The following is a 23,032-nucleotide window of genomic DNA, read 5'->3' as shown; positions in this document are numbered from 1 at the left end:
AGGTTTTACTGTTATGAATGCTGGGGATCCTCAAAGAAAGAGTACAGGAGACACAAAGCCAGCAAAACCTCGATGGTCCACAACATAAACAAATTTAATGAGAAGAAAAGAGTCAGCAATCATTTCATCTTCCCCGCAAAGCCTGCTGCTATGGTAAGGAAAACAACATCCAGGCCACGCAGCAAGACACCAAGACTTTGTGCTCTTGCTAAAGAGTGGGGGAACAGAAGGGATTGACAAAGGAAGGAAATGAGGCCACCTACTTGCTATGATACTGAAGATTTTCATCTTTGCAGACTGCTGGTGACATGCATCAATCTGTACTTCAGATTATTACTTCTACACTCTTGCACGCTTGTAGCAACCGTGTGTTTCTAAGTCAGAATCAGCATGCTTTTCTCTGATCAACAGCTGCTTGTCTAATGGTGGAATATGAAAGACTTGCAGAACTGAAGCTTGGTGACTCGCTGCCTGTTGATGACCCTCAGTGCTGACCAAAAGCCACAGGGTGATGCATGACTGAGGCAGTAGATGGGTGACGTTCCCCTGCCTTTTGCACAAGTTGTAGGAATTCCTCTGCATCAATGACCTGTGGCTGTGGTTTCCAAGATTGGGTTTGGAAGACCCGACCCCAGACTGTGCTTGGAGAAGGGACTTGCTTGGACAGGACTGCTAGGAATATGGAAAGCCTGACCTCAGAGCACCATTTTGTGTTGCTTTGTGAAGCACATTACTGTTGAAATCACATTACCAAGCAACTATTGCCCTTTTCAAGAGGGAAGAGGATGACAGGAGCCTAAGCGAAGCAAGGATAATGAAATTTAAAGTATTATGACACACATATATTTAATAGTACATCACATGTAAGGAAACAAGCACAAACAATCACAATATTGCAAGATGAACGCGGGTCCTACAATGTTAAATTTAGTGCCTTGTGATTGATGTTCCTTTGTTTGCAGGTTTTCTTTTTCTGTATACGTTATTTCTGTAGGATAAGCATCTTAGCGGCTGGAAGAAACATACAACTTTTTTATTTTCTAGCGCGTAATTTCTGTTTGATTCACAGCTAATAAATAGGTCATCTTGTACTTTCGAAATGCCAACATGCAGTAATTCAGGGAAATAGAGGCTCTACATTAAAAAGCTGTCAACCTTGGTGCAATTTTCCTGCACCCGGCGCTCCAGAAAGATACCTTGTCACTCATGGTTCAGCTCTGTTTTCCTGAAATATCTCTTCTTCTGCATAAATAATGAATATAGTTGCATGGAAATATCTGGCACAACGCCTGTTCTTCCTCCCACTCTAAGGAGCTGCGGTGCACATTCTGTATTTATTGGTTGATCTTCCCAACAAATCTTCCTGAAATCACAGGTGTGGTAATAGCAGGGCCCCCTTCCACCTGCAGGCAGGTGCTCTCAGCTGTGCTAATCACATCCCAGAACCACTGCCTTAAAATGATCTGCTGCTATTGAGCTACTTCCCCAAACAGAAAGGCTACGCATACAGAGAATAATATACATGCACAGAGAATAATTTTAAACACTTATTCGCTTTCAGTCTCTTTCTACTTCTAATGTGTTATGGAACTCTTGCATAAAAAAGGTAGTGGGATGAAGCAGGGCCAGTCTGGGACAATGCTTTGAAGGGATTCCACTTTCAGAGATAATTTTCAAAAGCGAATTAGGCAGAAGTCTGGGCTGTGTGTAATCCACCGTTGCTGTGAACAGATGAAGTTCCAAGGCAAAGGTTTAATCCTGCAGGTGTTACTCACATGAATGGTTTCTCCTGACCCCGAGTTTGACAATGTGGGGTGAGGAGGGGAAACGCTGTTTCAGTGAAAAAGTGGACTCAAACCATGAAAAATTTGGCGGTGCCTTTTGTGTTCTGAAATCAATAGAGAGTTGAAACTGATAAGATGTCAACCCTGTAAAAATGGGAAAAGCAGGGTGTGCTAACCCCCTGTGAGCTGAGTTTTACAAGGGATAAAGCTACTGAATCCTCACAGTGAGGTCCAAAAGTAATTTAAATCTCTTCCCCTCTCTCTTTGCTCCCAATTTCCCCATCCCAGTTGTTGTTAGATGCATCAACTGAGAAGGACGGTTAGAGAGTGACACTAATAAGGAGGGCTCAGACTCACTAAGAGTCTTAAAAGGTTAGGTCATGGTGTGTTCTATTAAACAGAATATTAATTGAATTCTTGACATCTGAGGTGAACTGTGACATACTCATGGGATAAATATTGCATTTAACAGAGCATTATGACCTAAAGCTCTAAATACTACTGAGCATCGGTGCCAATCCTTCACAATAGATCTGAGCCTCAATCCTCAGGGTACGAATGCTCCCTTGGAGTTTTGGAAGATGAGCTTAAAAACAGATTTCACATTTCTTGTTTCTGTTCTCAGTTAAGTCCAAAATTGGTTCTTCCATCTCATGACATTCACACACTCAGGCTCAGTTGTTTGGTTATGGTTTGGTTCTATATAAGAAAATGCCCCTTTCTAAGGCCGTGCATTACAATCCTATTGGGCATGGTACAAGAAAGGTTGAAAGACAATATCTCCATCTCCACCCCTGCACCATAAAGGAGATTAAAACATTAAAAAGACCAATTAAAAATAGGGAATCTCATGGCAACATTTTCATTAACCCTCCCCAGTTCTTCTTTCTGTCTCATTAATCATCACAAGGAGAGGAAGGATCATTTTAATTAGCAGCATTGTAAAGCTTTATTTAAGGCAACTGCCCCTCCTGCTGCTCCCTGGATTACCCTGCTGGCTTATAAATACAATACCAAATCATTAACAGCCAAAAACAACACCACTGAAGGGTTTGGAAGAAAGATGATCCACTACGGTCAATGTTTAGGGCTCTTTAACAATGTCCTTTCTCCTTATTCAGGCATAATTCAAGCGTAATATTGGGCTTTATGAAACAACTCAATATCCTCTTACAGCAAAGCCCTTTCTAGCTGAGGATACCATGTGTTCAACTTTCTTCCCCTTTGTCTGCAAGGCAGTGAAAGCACAGAGCCGCATCTGATGGGATAGACATGGTAGATAGGATCACGGATTTTTCCAACATCCTAATTGAGAATTCCTTGTTAAATTCTCAAATTAAAAGGACTGCTGCACACTAACAGCCTTGCGGGAGGGAGGTGAGGGTCCAGGTTGCTACTGAGGAGGCTGCGGGAGCATTTTAGAAAGAGGCTCCTGCAATTTTGGCTTAAAAAGAATGTTAGAACACACATTTCATAAAAAGAAATTGCTTTTTTCAATCATTACCTGCTGAGTTTCATCTTTTGGCAGAAGCACATCCAATCGGTGTGCTCTGTTAGGAAATGCTCTGCCAGTGTTTCCTCCCAGCTGTTTCCATGCCTGGGAGTGCAGACCTGAACGCACATCCTTACAGAAGAGGAAATCTGCTTGCCCTCACAGCCCTGTGGCACATCCCACTTCTGGGATGGGGCAGGACAGAATGACTTCAGTGGCAATGCACAGGCTCATTTTGCAAGTACATTGAGCCACTATGGTTGATCAGGCATTAGATGCAAATAGAGATACGACTCAGGGCTGCTCTAATGGAAGTGAACAGAACAGTGTGACCCCAGATCCTAAAGACACCAGTGCTGGGAATTGCTGAGCAGTGCCTTCCAGCTCCTGGCACTTTCTTACCCCTGCAAACAAACAAATTGCTCTTCCTCCGAACCACACTGCAGCAGCTCTTCTGCATACAGCAGAGTACCGAGGGGAACATCACATTTCTTAACAAAAAAAGTTGCACAAAACCTCCTCCTTACCACACAACAACTCAGGCTGTTAGGATTCATCACCCCGATCTGTGGCCTACTTTCCCTGACCTGAATATGTAAAGACGGACTCCTCAGTACAGCTGTGTGCTGTAATACCTAATTGTTCATCACTGTCCAGCAAAGGCAGCCCAGTCTTTCCCTTAGAGCAACCTATCAGATACATTTGGGAGTTCAAGTGCTCTGAGTACCCTACTGTGGAATTTTCAGCATCAGTCACGTTGGGACCACATTTAGTATTTGATTTTTCAAAGCTAGAACATCAAATGGCTGAAGTGAGCTGAAAGCCTGAGATACCACCTTTTTCTCTGAGAGCCAAGGCCCACCAGCCCAGAGAACACAAACTCCTAACATTCAAATCTGAAAACACAAAGCACAGTTTGTCTCCCACTGACAAACTTCGTGCATGCTTCAAAAGTATGCATATTCCTCAAGAAAGGCTAGGAGTACACGGCTTTAGCTACATCAACTGCTGGTTAAGTAATAAAAAAGACAGCACTGATGTCTTGCTGAATGATTAATGCATTGCTACACAGTTCATTTCATGTTAAGCCAAGATCTGTATCAGTGGTGGTTTGCAGGGAGAGATGCTATCTTGTATGGAAGTCACTGCTATGTGTCAGACTCTTATAAATGCAGTTTTGTAAACGAATTAAAAATAAGTGAAATACTTTGATTTTTTCTGTCTGGGAGCACTCAGCCCCTCTATACCTCTGCTCACCATGAGGGGCTCTGAAGACAAGGTTGGCAGGTCACAGAGCAGGGCTGCAGGCGCTGGATGCTCAGGGCAGAGCTGGGGCAGGTTACAGGCAGCAGTGCTGTGCCAGTGCTGGAGCTGAGGTTTCAGGCAATAGCAGCCTCCAGAGATCACAGATGCTAAATTCATTTAAAAACAGGCTGTGACGATAGCGTGAGTAACAGTCATTGTAAAAGTTTATGTACAAGTTGCTTTGTTTTCTATTTATAGCTGCACTGTATTTTTTCTTATAATACATTTTTAATGACTTATAAGGCCTAGTTATTTATTCTGCAGAAGACAAATGCTTCCTCACCCTAATCGTGCCAGCAGAGGAGCAGTGTGGGAGCTGGGCGGGCAGGGGGACACAGCGGGGCCCTATGGAGCCCAGGGCATGGATGCAGTGTGCAGCTCCCCATAGAGGGGCTGCCTGCACGGAGGGCCTCTCCCAGGCCAGAGTACTTCCAAATGATTAATTATTCTATCTGCATGCAAGGGAGTCTCTTTCTGTGGTTATTTAGCTCTGCGTTTCCTAATCCCAAGCTAACCTTAATTAAAAAAAAGAACAATTCCCAATCTTGCAGCGCCATGAATCCAACCCCTTCCATCTACGTGTTGAAAAGTTAAGCAGCATAAACAACAGAGCAAACAAAAGCAGAAGACAGAACACTTGGAAATGACAGTTTTCTGGATGGAACATAATTAATCTGCTAAACCATCACCCAAATGCTGATTGCCTCATGTTGACACTAACCAGAGTGTTATTAAGTCTACTGTGCTTCCTAAACTGTTACATATCCAATATTTTCTCTTGACTCTTTTTCATATTTAGATTAATAACTTTGTAATCACTTCATTAGCTTATTTAGATTATATCATTTTAGGAAATTATTGTTTAGATCAGCCTTGCCTTGTCCTTCCCATCTATCTGCGCCTTTCCAGAATTAAGTAATTTCTGTGGAAACCAATTAATTGCAACTCAACCGCTGTAATGGGGTCTGCTCTACAATGTGGCAGCATCTAATGGAGTTTTAATTTCCCCATGGTGAGTCAACGTTTGCTTAAAGAGAGAAGGCTGTCAGAGCAAACCACTGCCCCAAGACACGTGCAGCTCCTTCCAAGTCTGTGGGGCTGGAAAGGCATCTTGGGGCTGCTGCTGCTTTTGCTGTGGCTAAAATCCACAGAGAGTCGTAGAAGAGCATCCCAGTTCCCACTGCGGGCTCGGGTGTCCTGTGGGCTTGTAGAACAAGGACATTTAGCCCGGTGGGGCTTTCAGATTGCACCTCGTAACCTTGCAGGGATGCTGGGTGTAGAATGAACTTCATCACAGTTTGAAGGTTATGAGGTCTTTTCTTAACACGTGGAAAAAAGACATGTTTAAGTGTCCTGGGAGCTTGCTATGCCATTGCACCAGGGAGTCCCTGTCATGGAGCAGAGCCCACTGAGGTGGGGCTGCACAGAGCCTTTCCCTGAGGGAAGATGCTGTGCCGGTGCAACTCGCAACACACATGGGATGCAGGCAGCCAACAGAGAGCCAGGAACAGAGAGAACAGGATTCATAATGAGTTTTTCCATCAGTTGGGCTGGTCAGAGCTTTTAGCACCACCAGAAGTTCCACTGGGGATGCCCGAGAGAGGCAGAGCACCCAGCTACCCTGGAAACTGGGTGGGACCTGGCCCCTCCTCACCCAGACCACAGGCACCTGTCAACCTCAGCCCTCAGCCCCCGCTGCTGTTGGTTAATGGCTGCTCTGCTTGGCAAACGCTGACAAACTTTAAAGTCGCTCTGCCTTCCCCAATTTTCTGACAGCTTAAAAGATTTGAAGCAAAGCTACATTATGATGCAACCCATCTCAGCAGCATCTGATTAACAAAAAGGAGGCCACAGCCACCTGACAGCAGCCGGTGGTTATTTTTTATTTCTAAAACAAACGGATGGGCTCAAACATTCATACATGTATTTTTGTTGTTGTTGTTGTTTAAATGTCTCATTTCCAGGTTTTTTGGAAGGGGGATCATGCAGGGAAATAAAGTTTTGCAATTCTTCTTCCCATAATAAGTCTGTCCAAAAATGATGCAGCTCATTCTGTTGAAAGATGGTTTCATTTTCTACTCAAAATTGGTATGAAAAATTTGCCTTGCCAAATGAACATTGTATACTGAACTTGTCAAATCCCCTCTCCTGACACAAATAAAAGACAACATTGGGTGGCAGCATGTAAAACAGCACTGACAAGACAGCTGGGATGGAAGCAAAGAAATACACATTTTTTTTTCCTAAGAAGGGGAGGGAGAGCTCCAGGTGAGCGAATGCTGTTGTGTTGCAACCAGAAATGCGTGGTCTAAAGACATAACAAGGCATTTCGGTGCGAGTTTTAAGCTGAACGTAAGCAATTCCATTTCTGATTAGCAAGATGGTGACAAAAGTTCTCCACTTTTTCAAGGCAACCCAGCGAGCTGCCAAGTGGCTGCTTGACAGAGGTGCTCGGTTCAAAGTTCACAGCTGCACTGTGCAGGCTGGGAGGGCTGCTTGCAGCACTGCTGAAAATTATTCCTATTGTGTTTAAATACAAACAAAGTGATGATGGCACTTTCATTCCATCTGCAGTCACATCATGGAAGTGATTTATTTTTTTCCCCATTAAAATAGCTGATTGAAGGCTGTTAGCTATTTATCGGCCCAAAATTACATTCTTCCTCTCCTAGGGGTTGCCTCTGCTAAAAATCACCACAACTGCCTAGTTAGTAACAAGAAAAGATGACTAAAACTGCAGTTTCGGACGAGGGGGGAGGAATACAGGCATGAAACACAGATTGCACCTTCAAATCCCCAATGGCATCACGCTTCTTTGTTCTGCTAAGAAAAATTAACCTCAATCTCGGCTCAAGGTCCCCCGATTGATTATCATAGTCATTTAAATACTGTAATCTCATTTTCAGCATCAGGGAAAGGGAGCGAAAAGAAGAAAAAGAGAAAGAGGTGGGGAAGAGGGGAGAGAAGGAGAAAACAGAATAAATTATCTGACAAAAGGAAAAAGGGCCTTTCTGCTTACGGAGCCTATTTCAGATCCTTCCACTTGATTGGAAAAGTTGATGAAGTTTAAATGAAGCAGAATTAGAGGCTCAGGCCACTGAGTATTGACAGGGGCCCACGGAAGAATGTGCAATTCAATAGGCCCGATTTCTGTGGAAAACAGGGGAAAGGCCTAAATGGTATAATCTTCAATCAAATCTAACATCGACACTGACAAGGCAGGGTAATGAGATAGGCCAGATCAGGCATGTTGGTTAAAGAAATTAATCCCTCTTGCTGCACCAAGAGTTCAGCTTTGATGCCTATTGTACGGACCCCTGTCCCAGCCTATCTAAATGCTAACTAACCGCGAGTGTGATCTGGGACTGTGCTTTTCATTGCTGGGGCTAAGCTGATCCCAATTTGATCTCCCCGATGGCGGAGGCAGGGCTGGCCGTGCGGAGCAGAGGGGCAGAGCGCAGCGCCGGCCGTGGCGGGGAGGTGCGGGGAAACTTGCAGTTCAGCATCGCTCAGCGCCTTCATGCGCCGCAATTATTGGAGTCACAGCCGCCTCCCCGCCGCCCGATCGGAGCCTGCGGGGAACCAGCAAAGGTGCGGCAGCCGTGGAGGTGATCTGAGGGGAGCAAGCGGAAAGGGAAGTTACAAAGCTGCTGCAAACAAAGGCGCTCGTCCACCTGGGCGGGCGGCCCGAACCTGCCATTCAAACGATCTTCATTTTCAGCTTAGTTTGCTCTTCGCTCTGCTCGCTTTCTGATTTTTCAGCCCGGCAGTGACGCTATTGCTTTTAGTTGGGTTTCGCTGTGAGATTTTTAGGTGCAAATCTGCACGTCGATTTGCTTTAAAAATCAAAAATCAAACGAAAGCTGTTTGCCCCAGTAGAGAAATTTCTTAAAGGCTGTTGCAAGAAATCTGGCAATAGGGCCCCGCTTTCGCTTGTCCGCGTCCCTTCAAATAAACGCAAGTTGAAAAGTCATGATGTAATTTATTTTAAGTGTAAATGGTTAACAAAGATAATAACCTACAGAAACCACGTTCTGTCTAATCTGCACCATGTGAGCAGCCAAGCAAGAACAAAACAATTCCTGCAAGATGACAAAGGCTTCTCAAATTCAGTAATTAAGCATGAGAGCATCTCTAGGAATTTGCACGGAAAGCAATCTGCCCTTGGGAAACTGTGGTGAAAAACTTGTAAACCTGGAACAGAAGACATTGTTCCCAGTGACCCCCGTTTGCTCTCTATGCTGCATAAAAAGAGGAGAAATGATTTTAGCAAAGGTTTAGAAATGAAGAGCCTTCTGCCTTTCCTTTGGGCGCTCACCCAGTGCCCTCCTGTTCGGAAGGGCCCTTATTGAGCCTCCTCCGGCTTCTCCTGCATTCTTGGGACATTTGCTTGTGCCTTTTACAGAACAGGAGGGCTATTTGTTGCTGATGGGGTGAGGAGCTGAGAGTGCAGAGGAAATAAGGGCAGAGATGTTCCTGTGCTCCTACAAGTCCCCAGTGGGTCGGCAGTGCTGCCCTCAGGCCGGTGGGTTCAGCATCTCCAGAGGACAGCTTGTAGACCAGGGTGCGTTCTCAGGTCAGTGGTTCAAATGGGAGGACAGGATAAACTCTGAAAAGAACTGTGAGACGTGTGGTTCTGAGCCTTGCGGATTATTACCACCCTTTCCCCTCTGTTTGACAGGGACTCAAATGTCCCTGACATTTTGCATGGTGTCCTGGATTTGAATTAGCCTGCAAATCATCTCCTGGCTTAGCATGGGTTGGGGCCAACACCATGAACGGGTGTTGGCTCTCTCCCAAAGTTTCTTAAACCTTCCAGACAATAAAGCCTGAGTTCCAGCTCCATCATAAAAATTTATTGCCTGACGCAGCTCTTGTTGCACTGTGAGTACGACAGCCTCATTTTATACGTGGACCCATTTGTGACCTTTTTTGTCATTTTATTTTTTCTTCTCATGTCTAACATTCTTTCTTCCTTTAGTTTAATCTCTGATTTTATATCAACAACAACTCATGCAAGAGGCTGTGCAGGCTTCCTTTGCTCCGGCAGCGCTGCTGTTAGGGTCATAATGCAACAATTCGGTCTAATGGTTATTATTTTGCAGGCTGACTTCAATAATGCACTTTTAAATCAAAGGGCCCTTTGAAGCTTTATTTCTATTGTATTAGACGGATAAACACAGAAGATTTTCACAAACATGAAAGGCATTCACCTTGTAATGTTTTGGGGCTTATTAGTCTCACCAATTTGCATTGTTTTGTTCACATAAAGGATCAAAATGCCCCTTTGCTTGTTTTCGCATCCTGCACGCCCATCTTTGTGCTGAGCAGCTCCGGATGCCCCGCGCTGCTGCTGCCTCTCTGCCTACTGACTCACTGCTGTCTGTCTGCAGCCTGAATCCTGCCTTCAGACGCCCACCAGAAGAACCCACTATTTTCACCACTGCAGAATGTTTGCTCGCCTCTTGGAAACGCTGATTTATTTCAGTGTTGTCTGTGCAAAACATGGGAGGGCGTTCAAGCTCGTGAGCAGTTTAATTTTTAGCGTACCAAACAATTCATTTAAAATCTTAAATGAGTTCATGCTGAGAAGAAAACCCTCAGAAGTCGGAGCATTGGCAAAACAAAGCTCGGAACCAAATCTAATGATTATTTGACTAACCAGCCCTTCGTTAGCTTATTTCTCTAATGAATTATTGAGCTGTACTGGGTAGACATTCCAGAATACATTGCAAAAGCACAGTGCTGGCCTTAGACTGTGGAAATATAATAGTAAGAGTGATATAATAATAATAATAATAATGTTAATAAGCACACAGAACGCCGCATAAACACTAATTAATCCTCAGCGCCCCTGAGCAGCAAAGCACAGGATGCTCAGCACATGTAGCAAATTGAGGTAAACAGTATAATTAACAGCAAATAAAAGATGCTCTTATTCTGACCACAGCTCACAGCCCCTGTGGCTGCTCTCCTCTGCGTTCACCTGCAATGGACAAATTAGAACTGGTTCCCAACCAAGTTTGGAATAGGAGCAGTGAGTACAAACAGCTGAAAGCAATATTAGGAAAGGGAATGGTTCTTTAAATCAGCAAAGCTAACAACTGAGGGAAGTTATCTACGTGACGGTAGAAGCTGCCTTGTGTACGGCAGCAATGCTGTCAGCAGCAATTCCTACCTCGGGGGGTTTCCTGGCTGCTCTCAGCCCATGTGGTGCTGCTGCTGTGGACCCCCAGGCACTGGGGTAGGAATGTGCCAAGGAGACAGAGCAGGACACCAGGAGCTGTGCTTTTTTGGCACGCTTTAGGGAGAGGGAACGGTTTTGCTCTGTCAGCCCCACCCATCGCGCGCACACTGCGTGGTTTCTAATAGCTGTCACAGCTCTGAGCATCCAGCAATGGGTGTTATTTTTAGAGAAGCTTTCATTTTATCCGATTCTCTTCCAGCGTAGGTGAGCAGTCCTTGCACAAAGGTGGATGCGGATGAGGAAAGGAGTGTTGCATCATGATTGTGCCTCCTGGAAGGACTGGGTGAGATAGGAGTACCTGGCTCCCTGCTATGCCCATGTGGGCTAAAGAAGCTGTGTGGACAGGGAGAGAAGGTCTATGAAAAGAGTAAACTGGAAGTGAAAGGCTCAAAGATTGAGCGCAATGTTCGGGCAAGTCAAAGTTCTGTTACTGCCACAGTGTGGGTCTGTTAATAAAAGCCTGAACTCCAGAGTGCTGGGCAGCCTGTCTTTCAACAGCTACTGCTGCAAGAGTTTCTGATGCAGGCAGGTTGTTCCTTGAAGTCAGTATCCTTTTCCACACCATATCCTAGTCCACACCTACTGATGTGTTGACAGTCAGACCTGATGATCTTAGTGGTCTTTTCCAGCCTTAATGGTCCTATGATTCTGTGTTTGTCTCTCGTGTAAGAAGAGCTTTTTTCTCTTCCATGGTGTGACACAATTTGATAAAATGCTGCTGCTTGTTTTCACAGCTGTCCTTTCTATGAATGTCTCCAGAAAAGAAGATGAGTTTGCAGTAATTCTCAGCAGTTCAGTGACAAGTCAGATGGCCAAGAAGTCGCTTATGGTGTGGTTCAACAGGAGGTAAAGAGTGAAATCTGGTGAGTTGTTTCTGCCTTTACCCCTTGTGGCTGAAGAGCAAAGCTCAGGGAAATGAATCTTAAATGTTCTGGCACTTAGACCAGTAAAAAGAGCCTGGCAACAGTTATCGTGTAAGTAACAAGATTTTAAAGCAAATATTGTAGATGTTAATAGCTCTGAAAAATTCTGTTACATCTGGTTCTCTTACAGCCTTCATAATAGGGATTGAGACCTCCTGCAGCCTTTCCCATGGGTTTCCTGAGCCTCCTTGGAATTGCTGCTTCTGAAAAAGCTTTTCTTTTTGATATTGCAAGACTCAGTTTGGGCTCAAAAGTTGTTTCACAGAGAGCTGTTCCCAGACTCCACCTTTTTTTTGTCCCCCAAGTGCTCTTCAGCTGATAGGAGCATGCTTTGATGGGCAGGTTTCACAGCTGTGGTTTCTCATTTACCTTCATGCAGCAGATGTGTGTGCTGCTATGGGCTGGTAAGGCAAGGACTTTGGCAGCTCTCTGTTGGGGATGATTATGGTGTGCTGGAGGTTAAGTGTGGGGAAGTTGTTTCCTGCCTAGAGCTGGATTATTTTTGTACCACAGAGTAGTTTTCAAAAAGTCTTTACTAAGCAAAGTGCGTTGCTAAGGCTTTTACTGGTAAAAACAAAGCAAGTAAAAATGCTTTGCTCAGATTTCTACTGGTATCACTAGATGAAATACTTTCCTCAGTTTTATACTGCAAGAAAACATACGTTGATTAACAAAATTAATTACTTGATTAATTAAAACCTACAATATATTCTACCGGAGAGTAATAGAGAACAACAGTTTCAGGGACTGAGTGCTGGTCAGAATAAGACTGGGGAGTAAATGTCCCATCCATGACTCCTAGGCCTTGAGATCTTCTGTATTTGCTGCCCAGTGCACCTTAATGCCAGCTGCACATTCTGCAGTGCCCTCCCCTGGCTGCCAGAAGCACCTGTCCAAGTGACAGTTGTCTCAAAGCCTTTGTCCCTTCTTCGTGTCTTTGGCTGTCAGGTGTCACTGCAGGCCAATCCCTTCAGCATTGGCTCCAAAGTACTGCACCTCCAGGGCTCCCCTGCAGGGAGAAGAGACCCATAACTGCAGCTGGAAGCATGGAGAAGGGATGTGGCAGAGGGCTGGGATGTGGGTATGCCACCATCAGCGCCATCCCGTCAGCATGGGACACACTGCACAGTTTGGCATTTGGTGGGGTATAACGTGACGTGGGATTGCACTGAGAAGGTGGGCAGCAGAGTTTGCTTTAAGGTAAATTACTGCTGACTCTGTGTGTGTGAAAGCATCTCTGTGCTAGAGAACTGCACTGGTTGGGTGCAAGTCTCTTTACATCCCTATGAGCTGGCTTACTGGGAAGGAAACCTTCTTGCAGAGAAACACTGAGAAAAGTTGTGTAGAATGCTAAAACATAAAAATTTATCACTACTATTCCTCAAAAATTTCTCAAATCTTATTTCACTTGACCAGATAGAAGTAATCAAGATTGAGTCTTAATAAAATGTTTAGGAGAATGAATTGTGATGACAAGTCAGACCAACCAACCCTTACAATTATATTGTAACCCTAACTATCAAACTCTTCTGCTTTATGTATCATCTAAAAACGTATTTACTATCATGCTTTTCTACAATAAGGCAGATTTAGCATGGTGGGAGGGGGAAGACACTGCCTCTGTGCTGGTGGGTTTCTCTGCTTTCACATGCAAGCACGGTGCTCTGATTGTGCTGTTTGCCCCACATCCTTCACAGGGAGGTCTTCAGGTGAGGACAATCTTACCCCAGCTCCACTTCCAACCACAGATACAGGAGGGCTGACACAGGTTGTGCAGAGAGGCGGTGATGCCCCGCACCTGCAGACACCCGAGGGCAGGGGATGAGATGAGAGCACTGATGGAGCCCTGGGTGCCTCCGTTCATGGAGAGGGACCCAACGGCCTTTCAAGATCCCTTCCATCTCAAACGATTCTACGGTACCGCCGCTCCCAATCAATCTTAGAGGATACAGAGAAAAAGAACTAACGTAAAAGGTCGGGATTCGAAAAGCTGTGCTTTGCTTTTACGCCGTATGGCAGAGCTCCGCCGCGCCGGGCAGCACCGGGACCAACCGCACCGACCGCAGGCAGCCCGGCGGGGCCGAGCGAGGCCGCAGTGCCACCCAGGGGGCGAGGGCTGCACTTCAGCCGCTGTGCCCGCGCAGCTCCAGCCGCGGAGCCGGGGGATGGGAGCGATCGGGAGCCGTGCGGCCGCGGGGCTCACCTTGAGGATGCGCGGGTTGCGCAGCATGCTGTCCCGGGCCACCCCCAGCCGCTCGTTCTCGCTGCCCGCTGCCACCTCCGCCAGGCTCAGGGGGCGCCGAGGGGGCCCCGCCATGCCGAGACCGCTGTTGCGGGGGCAACGGGTGAAAGAAAGGGGCAAGAAAAGAGCAGAAAGGGACGGGTTACGGCCCCGCTGCGCTGCGGGCTCTCGGGGCGGACAGGCACTGAGGGTGTGCGGGGGGTGGGGGGGCAAAACGGCGTCGCCCCGTCTCCTAGCAACCGCCACGCTGTGGGTGCGCGGCTGTGATGGTTCCGGGTGGGAACACTTCCGCCTGGCGGGGCGGAACGGGAAAAGCGAGCGGAACGGGAAGAGCGGCGCCGGGGCGCTGTGCGGAGGGACGAAGGGTGAACGCGTGAGCGGCGGTGCGGTGCCGTGCTGCGTGGTGCGGTGCCGCGTTGTGCTGAGCGGAGCGGTGCCGGCCTGCGGTAACGGCGCGGTGCTCAGGAGGTGCGGAGGGACGGGCTGCAGTGCTGGGCTGCGGGTTGGGCCGTTTTGCGCGTAGTTTTTCCTGATTAAACGTTCGAGCTTTCGGGTGTTGGCGTAGAGCTGCCGGTACCGGCACAGCCGCTCACAGAATCGAAGCGTGGTCGGGAGGCTCTGAGCAGAAAACTCAATGCCTCAGTGCTGTAGTACTGTTAGACTGTCGGTGTGTCGTGCTGAGCGTAGCAGCGTTATTACGGAGTTGTTCCCAGGCACCTTAGTGCTGACGTTGTGTCTGTTGTTGCAGGCGGCGTTCCCGAAGCTGGGATGCACGGTGTGTGTGATGAGGGCGGCAGCGTTTCCACGCACTCACTTTGCAAAGTTTGCTCTCCTGCCAAGCAAGCATCTGCCCTGTCTGCTTCTCACCCAATGCTGAGTCGTTCTACAGCAGTTCTATAGGTTTTATCTATTTTATTATTATTTTTTTTTTTACTATATGAGAGTCTGGTACGGATGTAATGTTGAGCACGTGAGTAAAACTCTTACTTAACATAAGGAGAAAATATGAGAGAAAAAGCAAATGGTGATGATTTTCCCATTTGGGATTCTCACAAGAAGAAAAAGAGAAAACGCAAACGGTTCAGTGAGGACCACGAGAATGGAAGCATCCAGGATGCAGAGCTCAGCTGTGCTTCTACGCAGCTCTCTGAAGATCATGCAGGACAGAGCAATGAAGTCTCTAAAAAGAAGAAGAAAAAGAAAAAAAAGAGAGAGGAGCAGCAGCATCTGCTGGAGAATTCTCTTGCAGAACTGGAACGTGAAGTAGGTAGTGAAACTGTGGTGGATGCTTCCCGGAAGAAAAAGAAAAGAAGGAAGTGGAAGCTCAATGAGAGTATGGATAGTCACGGTGATGTAGCTTGTGTCCCTGTAAATCAGGATTGTGTTGATAGTTGTCAGGAGGATGATGCTGATAACGTGTGTTTTAAAAAGTCTGTTAAGAAGAAAAGAAAACGAAAATTGCCAGAAGAGGATGGGGTGAGTGAGTCACCTGCTTCAGAAACACATGGCAATAAAAGGCCGAAAAAGAAGAAGAGAAGAGCGAGCAGTACCCAGGATACACAGGAGGACAGCGATGCAGATGTTGACTTGTCACTTCTGACATGTCCAGGCCAAAAGAAGCAACGGGAGGGCATGGAGTCACCATCCACCACAGGTGAGGGTGGTGTGGCAGCGTCGCAGTGCAGAGGCAGCTCCTGTGGTGCTTCTGCTGTCAGTGAGGATCCTACAGACGAACCCGCTGGTTCCTCCAAACCTGCTGCAGGAGCTAAGAAGTCATCTAGATGGGCTGCAAAGGTTATAAAAAGCAGGACTTACATCACAGAAGACAGCTCTTCAGATTCTGACGCAATGTAAGTTTAGGGTGGTTTTTTTCCTACTCCACTTAAACAGGTTTATATAGCAGTATTTGAGTCTCAGATCTTTCTTCAGTCTTTATTGCGTGCATCTTTGAAAACAGCTTTAAAGCCTGAATGTTATGTTGAGATAATAGAATACTGCTTTTAGACCTTAGGTATTTCATGAATATAAACATAAGCAGTGAAAGTTTGTAAGAATATGTGACTATTTGCACTGATGTAGAATAAACAATAATAAAAATAACCTTAGAAGTATTTTTTGATAGTAAGAGCATTAATAACAGAGAAGTTCCGTGTTGCCACTGGTATTAAGAGCCACTGTTACTTATGTGTGTCTATGTGTAAGAGTTCTCTGAGAAAGCTGGGACTGATTTCAGAAACTGTTTGAATACTGTAAGCACTAAATGTCATAATGAATTATACCTGTATGAAAAGGCTTCTGCTGGAGTGGAGTGTATGGATCATAGAATCACAGAATGGCCAGGGTTGGAAGGAACCTCAAGGATCATGAATCTCCACCCCCCTGACACATGCAGGGCCACCAACCTCCACATTTAATACCAGACCAGGCTGCCAGGGCCCCATCCGTGGATGTCTGAAATAGTCCTTATTCTTTAATTAATGAATGTGTTTATCCTTTTAATTGTAGAATATCAAAGTCTCTGTTTTGGAGCTCTGCTGTTGGTGGGTTGGTTTGTTTGTTTTAATGCTGTTTAATTTTTTAATCAGGACACCTGAAACCACAACATCAAATAAAAAGGAGGACCAGAATAATTCGTTTACTGAAACCACGGCTACTGATGAGCTCAGTCTGGATGATGAAGAGTTCCTGCACATGGTTACAGTCTTGGATTTAGATACTGCAAGGCAAGAATTGGAGGAGTTTATTCCTCATGTGGGTCAACTGTCTGACCATTCAATCAGAAAAATGGCTGGAAGAGACTTACTGAGATTTAAACAGTTTAAAAGGCAAGGTGAGACCTCAAAAGAATGCTGCAGTGAAGAAGTGTGTAGCTGTGCTGATATTTTGACAGAGGGGAAATAGCTTTTGTGTCCTCTCACAGCTGTGCTCTTGTTGCAATTTATGTAATTCTAGTGAGCATGTTTTTGTTGCTCTGTTTTGTAGCATCCCCTATTTTATCAGCAAATTACAGTTCAGAATGTATGCTTAAATTACCTGCTCTCGTCTCCACTTTACTTTCTCTTCCGTATGCCGTTTTACCTCCTGAATTTGTTGATCTTCTGCTACATGTTTTCTATAACATCTTTGCTATCTTGAAGTATTCTCTACTTGGGGCTGTTTTATTTATTTTTCTAATAGAAATTTCTTTCCATTTTAGGTATTGCTATCAAGTTTGGCAGATTCACCCAGAAAGAAAATAATCAAATCAGGAGAAATGTTGAAGAGTTCTTATCAATTACTGGGATAGACAGTGCTGAAAAGCTCCTGTTTACCTCCAGGTATCCAGAAGAGAAAGAAGCCATCAATCGGCTCAAAGCAGAGCACCGTTTTTGTGAGAAGCTTGGTAAGCATTAAAGCTCTGTCTCAGGTATTTTGATGTTACTTTGCACAGACTGGTGATATCTCCTTTTTCTTTTCTTTTTAGTAAATTATTACTGAAAAGCACTCAAGTTGGTGATTTGGCAAAGAAAAGGAACACGTTGCTGAGGTTTTGTAGTTGATAATTGCACAGGGTGCTGTTCTTGTTATTTGTTCTAGGTCAGGAAGAAGTTAGAAATGAAAATTTTATCGTGACCAGCAGCTCTTACAAACTTACATTTGGGTTTTGTGGCTTAAGGTACATTATTTGCTAGGCTGTATCTAAGTTTAGTGACTTATCAATGGGAAGGAATGATTAAATGCTGTCTGAAATATTCAGCATCCAGTGATGTCATGAACAGGAAGGAGTAAAGTCATTAGCCAGGGGAGTTAGTATTCCAAAACGTGAGGAAAGCAAATAATATTCCAGCTCATGAGATTCTGTTTGCAAGAGGCACAATCTCTTCCCTCGTGACTTTTCATGGCTAGGAAACTTTCCTGCTTTGTATAGCAAATATATTCATTTTGTGATGTCCCTGGTGAAGCTGCTCGGTGCCCTTTCTCAGAGGCTCGTCGTGCTGTGTTCTCTACAGGCAAGGCAGAATAAATGATAGCCCTGGGATTGGATACTTTGGTTCTTCTTGAAGATTTCATGAACCTGATCTTTCCACCTGTGTTGTCACACTGGCATGGTGTTGACTTCTCATGTGAGACACCACTCCTGCTCTGGGAACGTGTGGCAGAAAGTGACATTGATGTGATGCCAAGTGCTGTTAGCAGTCTTAGCCGAGGTTGTTAGGTGTTCCTGGGTGCGTTCATTTCTGTGGATCTTTCTCCACTTCAAGGATCTTTCCTTCAGCCAGGATCTTCACTTTCTTTTCGCCGAGTGCCTCCTTTCCCTGATTTTCAGAGTTGAAATAGTCAGCATGCAAAAGTTCTTGGCCTCCTGATGGGTGGCTGCCTCGTGCCTTTCTATCAGTAGGACGATTCACTAAGCTACTTGCATGTGGTCCACATGTGATGCAAATTTACACCCAGTCCATCCAAACTGGAAGCTTTAGAGCAGCAGATTTAGCTTTAGAATTCAAAAGTTCAGTTTGGAATATTCACCTGCACACTCACAGAGTTATGTATTAGCTGTCACATGTGTAATCTTACCGTGCCTGTAACAGTTACATCTTTGGAACTCTTCAGGAGATTCTATCAACACTTTTCCTGTGCAGTTTCTGAAGTGTTGTAGAGTACTGTCTCTTGAATGGAGAGAATCTATGATTAAAAGCAGAGTCATAAAAATACTTCTTTTTAAAGTTGCTTCACCAGTGTAAAAATGCTTCTTCAAATTGAATTGTTTACCTTCCAGCTGAGGGCATACCTCGAGCCTGGAGACTTATATATTACCGAGCAAGGAAGATATTTGACCCCAATAATTACAAAGGGAGGTAAGCCAGTAATTTGAAAGAGTTTAAAAGAAGGTTGATGGCATTCTCTGATGTTTACTTCTTTGTTAAATGTGGATATAATTAAGATCATCCCACGTTTCTGCTGGTTCCTGTGACTTAATGGGCAATTCGTTTTTCTAACTAGTTGCTGTAAATCCCTCCAGTATAAAGCGTGACTTGAAATTGTGCTGAATCTCTCTCTTATGATATTGGAGGGGTTTGAATTTGCATGTGAAGCTGCGTCCATTCCTTCTATTAGGTATACTAAAGAAGAAAAAGAAAAGTTGAAGAGGTATCATGCTCTCCATGGCAACGACTGGAAGAAGATTGCTGAGATGATGTCCCGTTCTAATCTCTCAGTTGCCATGAAATACTCTGAAATCAAGTCACGTATGTATTGTTAAAGAATAATAATTCTTTCTGTGTATTTTAATTTAAAAAGCTTTCGGGCAAAAGTGAACAGTCTCAAATCTGAGGGAGAAGAAAAACAAACAAAAAAGATGGGGTGGGAGGAAGAGGAACTGGGACAGAAGTGATTTATTTTCTTAAATGGAATTGATATTTCTGATGTCTGAATGCTGTTGTGGGGAGGATGTGAGGAATTTGACAGCAGGGTCTTGAAATATAGGAGTTAGGAACTGGTGCTGTTCTTCAGGCTGAACTCTCATTAAACTGAGTGTCCCTCTCACACCTGGTGTGCTGAGGAGTTTCTGGGAAGCAGGTAAGAAATGGATCCTTTAAATGAAAATATGGCAAAGTGAAGCATTTTTTCCTAATAATGGATGATAAATTATGTCCCAACCATGAACATTTTTCTATTTTAGAAATTAATTATGGTCCTTGGTCAAAAGAAGAGATCCGGAAGTTGATGCACGCAGTGGAGGAAGTGATGGTAAAAAGAGCAAGATTGGAAAATGCAAATTCTCTTTCATCATCAAAAAAATCACACAGAAGTCTCCAAATTGACCGTGAGAAACTTTTTGAGAAATTACCATGGACTGAGATTGAAACTAAAGTGGGCACGAGGTATTGGAGACAATGTAAGCAGAAATGGTAAGGCTTTCTACTAAACTGAGTAGTGAAATCTGTTCTTGGAGTATTTAACCCCATTCTGAATAGTTTGCAGTAGGATGTTTGGTAGGATGGGCAATAGGTTGGAGGCTACAAAAAGAGACAAACAACTCCTTGCCAGCTGTGCTGAGTTTTCTCATTGCTGTCATCTCCAGGCCTGATTGCTGCTGCGTTGTTGCTGTAGCACTGTGGCACCTTGGAGTTGCTTCCTTTGGGTGCCTGAAATGCCATGAAATAATAGGAACCTTTTTTTGTTGTGTTTTAAAGGACTTCAATTCTAACCAACAAGATTACCAAAGGGCAGCAGTTACACGGGGGAACAAAAAGATTACAAGCCAGCATCAACCTTATTAAAAGGTACAGTTGAGAGTTACTGGGATGTTTCTGGATCTCTTGCTGTTCAGATGGTGGGATGAAAGCGTGCTGCTTGTGAGCTGTATGCCTGTGGTTTCGTACCACTCTTTGGACAAAGAGTCCTGTAACTTCTAACTGGGGGAGCTGTGAACCTGATTGAATTATTTATTGAATTCTGCCTACAATCTGCCTCTGTTGTGTTCCCAGGTTGTACGAAATGAAAGTGGAAGATGCTAATGAAGTAAAATGGCAAGAACTCAGTGGTATTATTGGGTAAAAACTCTTTTCTTATGGATACAAAGGATGGTTGATGCAGGCTGTCCGAATTTCCTCAAAGGAATGAACATCCTGCAACCATAAAAAATACTGCCTAATTTGATAATGTACAGTTGTGGATCCTGGCATAGCACTGCACAATCAGCCACGTCTAGAAGCTCTGAAAGTTAATTTTACCTGCTTCAGGCAACCCTATTATTCTGCTCTAAAACTACTAACACTGTATTACACAGCCTGTGCTGAAGTTCTGATAAAGGACATTTCCAAATGCACATCAAGAAACAGCAAAAGGAGCAACTATGGGGATGTGTGACAGAGTATCAAACTTCCAAACAAAGTAAAAATTGAACATGAAATTACTGATACTGTGAATGCTATTCTTTCTATGCGATTCTCTTGATGTTTTACACAGTGTCTTCAGCTTTGTTGTTTCTTTTTACTAACTGGGTAATGAATGTGTGTAGTGTTACATTTTAGGTGCTTAAAACTTGGCTGTATTGGGATTTGCAGGCTGTGCTTTCTACCTGAAGCAAAGTTAACTGTTTGAGCAGTGTCATTCTCAGGAATTGTGACTCACATAGAGTCAGTAGTGACTCAGTGCATTGTGCCTTTCAACTCCTGTCTTTTCAGAGATGTTCCTGGCAGCTACGTTCAAGCAAAATTTTACAAGCTTAAAGTTTCCTATGTTCCTTTTTGGCGAGAAAAGACTTTTTCTGGTGAGTCTCCCAGCTGTTTTCAGATACTCCTTAAGCTTTTAGTTCCAATTTAAGAGGTCACATCTTCTACCTCACTGCATGCTTTCTTAGTTTTTCTGTCCTAAGCAATTTGGCTAATACCACAGGCTTTATACTTATTTCACTTTTTTTTTTTTCCCTTTTTAATGCATTCTAACAGTTTTCTTTTAATTGCATCTTCACACAGCGCTCATCAACCCCTTCTGCTGAGTACCTCAACTATAAACTTTGTAAATCAACTGTGCTCTTTTGCTTTATGTTTTAATGTAATGTAAATGTGTGTCTGATCTACACTGCAGTCATTACGGCGACTATGGAATAGTGAGATTAGCATTAAACACTGACAAACAGTTTTTGCCTGTGAGATCCTTTCTCCTGAAGGGATCCAGTTCTGAACAGATTTTCAGTTAAGACTCCTTTTTCTTTTTTCAAAGAAATCATTGATTACCTTTTTGAAAAGACACTGCCAGAATTTGAACAGAAGTTGGAAAAGAGGAAAGGGAAGCAGTCGAGCTCCACTGATTCAGCGGTCAATCCAAAGAAACAGGTTTTCCAGCTCAGTGATGTTTTCGACTCCAGTGAAGAGAGTGATGACTGACTGCCTTAGAAGCAACTGAACTGCATACTGAACTGCCAAAAGGGTCTGCTGGAAAGGGGGTGCAGATCAACAACTGCAGGCACCCAGGCTATGAAATAATGGAAAAGCATGAATAGAGGCACATCTGCTTTTCTTGTTTTATATTGAAGACTGATTGAAGATACAGGTTTTTTAATGCTACCTTTTGTTACCGTAATTTAGCTTTGTTTTAGAAGTCCTTTTTTAACTGCAACCAAATTTCTTTCTGAAAGTCTCAAAATAGAGATTTTTTTCCACTGCTGTGTTGTCTGTGGAGCTAGAAACTTGAGTGTGCTCTTAACTAAAATACAAACAAACCTTCAGGCATCCGTGGTGATGGAAACAGCACAACTGTGTGATGTCTTACGCTTTAAACCAACTCATTTTATTTTTGGTGTAGATTTAACTCTTTTAGAGAAAAGGGATTTTTCTCCATTGTAATCATAAATTGTGCCAGCATTTCATGTAAATCAGAACAAAACATTTAAAATGTTTTTGTTAATATCTGGAATATAGAGAGAGAACAGACTGTGTATATGTATATACATAAATACATATATGCACATAAATATTTTTTTATTGTGCCAAGGTGAGTTTTTATGTTTTGATATGAAAGAAGGATAAGGTGGAGGTTGCACCTCCTGTCTTTCTATGATCTCTTAATAATTTGCCTAAAACTTATTTGTAAATTCAGTGAATGTAATATAATTGTACTGTGTGTATAAAGCATTTGTATGGCTTGTTTATATTTCATATGTGCCGTGTTAGAAACACAAGGATTGGTTCTGACATAATGCTTTGTGTTGCCTTTGGTAAGTGAGAATTTCCTACTTTAATAATTGTCGATGAAAATGCAGAAGTTTTAAAGGCTTTTGAAATAAAGGCCTTGTATGAGTGTTTTCTTGGCTGTCATGAAGCAAAGGATGTTACATGGGAACTTTCCATGTTAACTGTAGTCTGGCTTTAGTCTCTCAGAAGATAGAGTGGAGATTTTTGTGGAGTAGAGCACAACAGGTTGCTTGCAGATTTTGCAGGGTAGATCTCACAGGAACAAACCTGCACCTCCACAACAGGATTTATTTTATACCTGCTCAAAGGCAAAATTCTACAGGAAGAGTTTTGCTGATCCATTCTTTAATGGAGAAACAGCATT

At 44.0% G+C, this 23,032-nt stretch overlaps 2 protein-coding genes across 2 annotated transcripts in view; one reads left to right on the top strand and one right to left on the bottom strand.

Moving 5' to 3' along the window:
* CFAP77 (cilia and flagella associated protein 77) overlaps positions 1 to 14,068 on the bottom strand; it is a 51,763-nt gene extending 37,695 nt beyond the window's left edge. Inside the window, exon 1 of the mRNA XM_042830948.1 lies at positions 13,955 to 14,068. Within this exon, the coding sequence (XP_042686882.1) occupies positions 13,955 to 14,068 (114 nt within the window). The remainder of the gene's footprint in view (positions 1 to 13,954) is intronic.
* A 308-nt stretch (positions 14,069 to 14,376) lies between these two features.
* On the top strand, positions 14,377 to 22,780 carry TTF1 (transcription termination factor 1). Its single transcript, XM_042830983.1, has 11 exons — positions 14,377 to 14,461; positions 14,742 to 15,843; positions 16,579 to 16,823; positions 17,190 to 17,375; positions 18,750 to 18,828; positions 19,088 to 19,218; positions 19,653 to 19,881; positions 20,167 to 20,256; positions 20,461 to 20,526; positions 21,160 to 21,245; positions 21,698 to 22,780. Exons 2-11 carry the CDS (start codon positions 14,999 to 15,001, stop codon positions 21,859 to 21,861), a joined length of 2,121 nt encoding a protein of 706 aa, XP_042686917.1. The 5' UTR covers positions 14,377 to 14,461; positions 14,742 to 14,998; the 3' UTR covers positions 21,862 to 22,780.
* The last annotated feature ends 252 nt before the right edge of the window (positions 22,781 to 23,032 follow it).

The sequence above is a fragment of the Centrocercus urophasianus genome, unplaced genomic scaffold (assembly GCF_019232065.1).
Source record: "Centrocercus urophasianus isolate 14NV4802_14NV808 unplaced genomic scaffold, USGS_Curo_1.0 seq_34, whole genome shotgun sequence".
Taxonomy (NCBI): domain Eukaryota; kingdom Metazoa; phylum Chordata; class Aves; order Galliformes; family Phasianidae; genus Centrocercus; species Centrocercus urophasianus.
The sequence above is the reverse complement of the archived record's forward strand: the minus strand, read 5'-3'. Positions and strand labels throughout refer to the sequence as shown.

What these genes read in the sequence shown, in the direction of transcription:
- TTF1 (XM_042830983.1), top strand. Translation starts at nt 14,999, where the DNA reads ATGAGAGAAAAAGCAAATGGTGATGATTTTCCCATTTGGGATTCTCAC. An exon ending in TCTTCAGATTCTGACGCAAT is followed by an intron (nt 15,844 to 16,578) that starts GTAAGTTTAGGG and finishes TTTTTTAATCAG; the next exon opens with GACACCTGAAACCACAACAT. An exon ending in CCGTTTTTGTGAGAAGCTTG is followed by an intron (nt 17,376 to 18,749) that starts GTAAGCATTAAA and finishes TTTACCTTCCAG; the next exon opens with CTGAGGGCATACCTCGAGCC.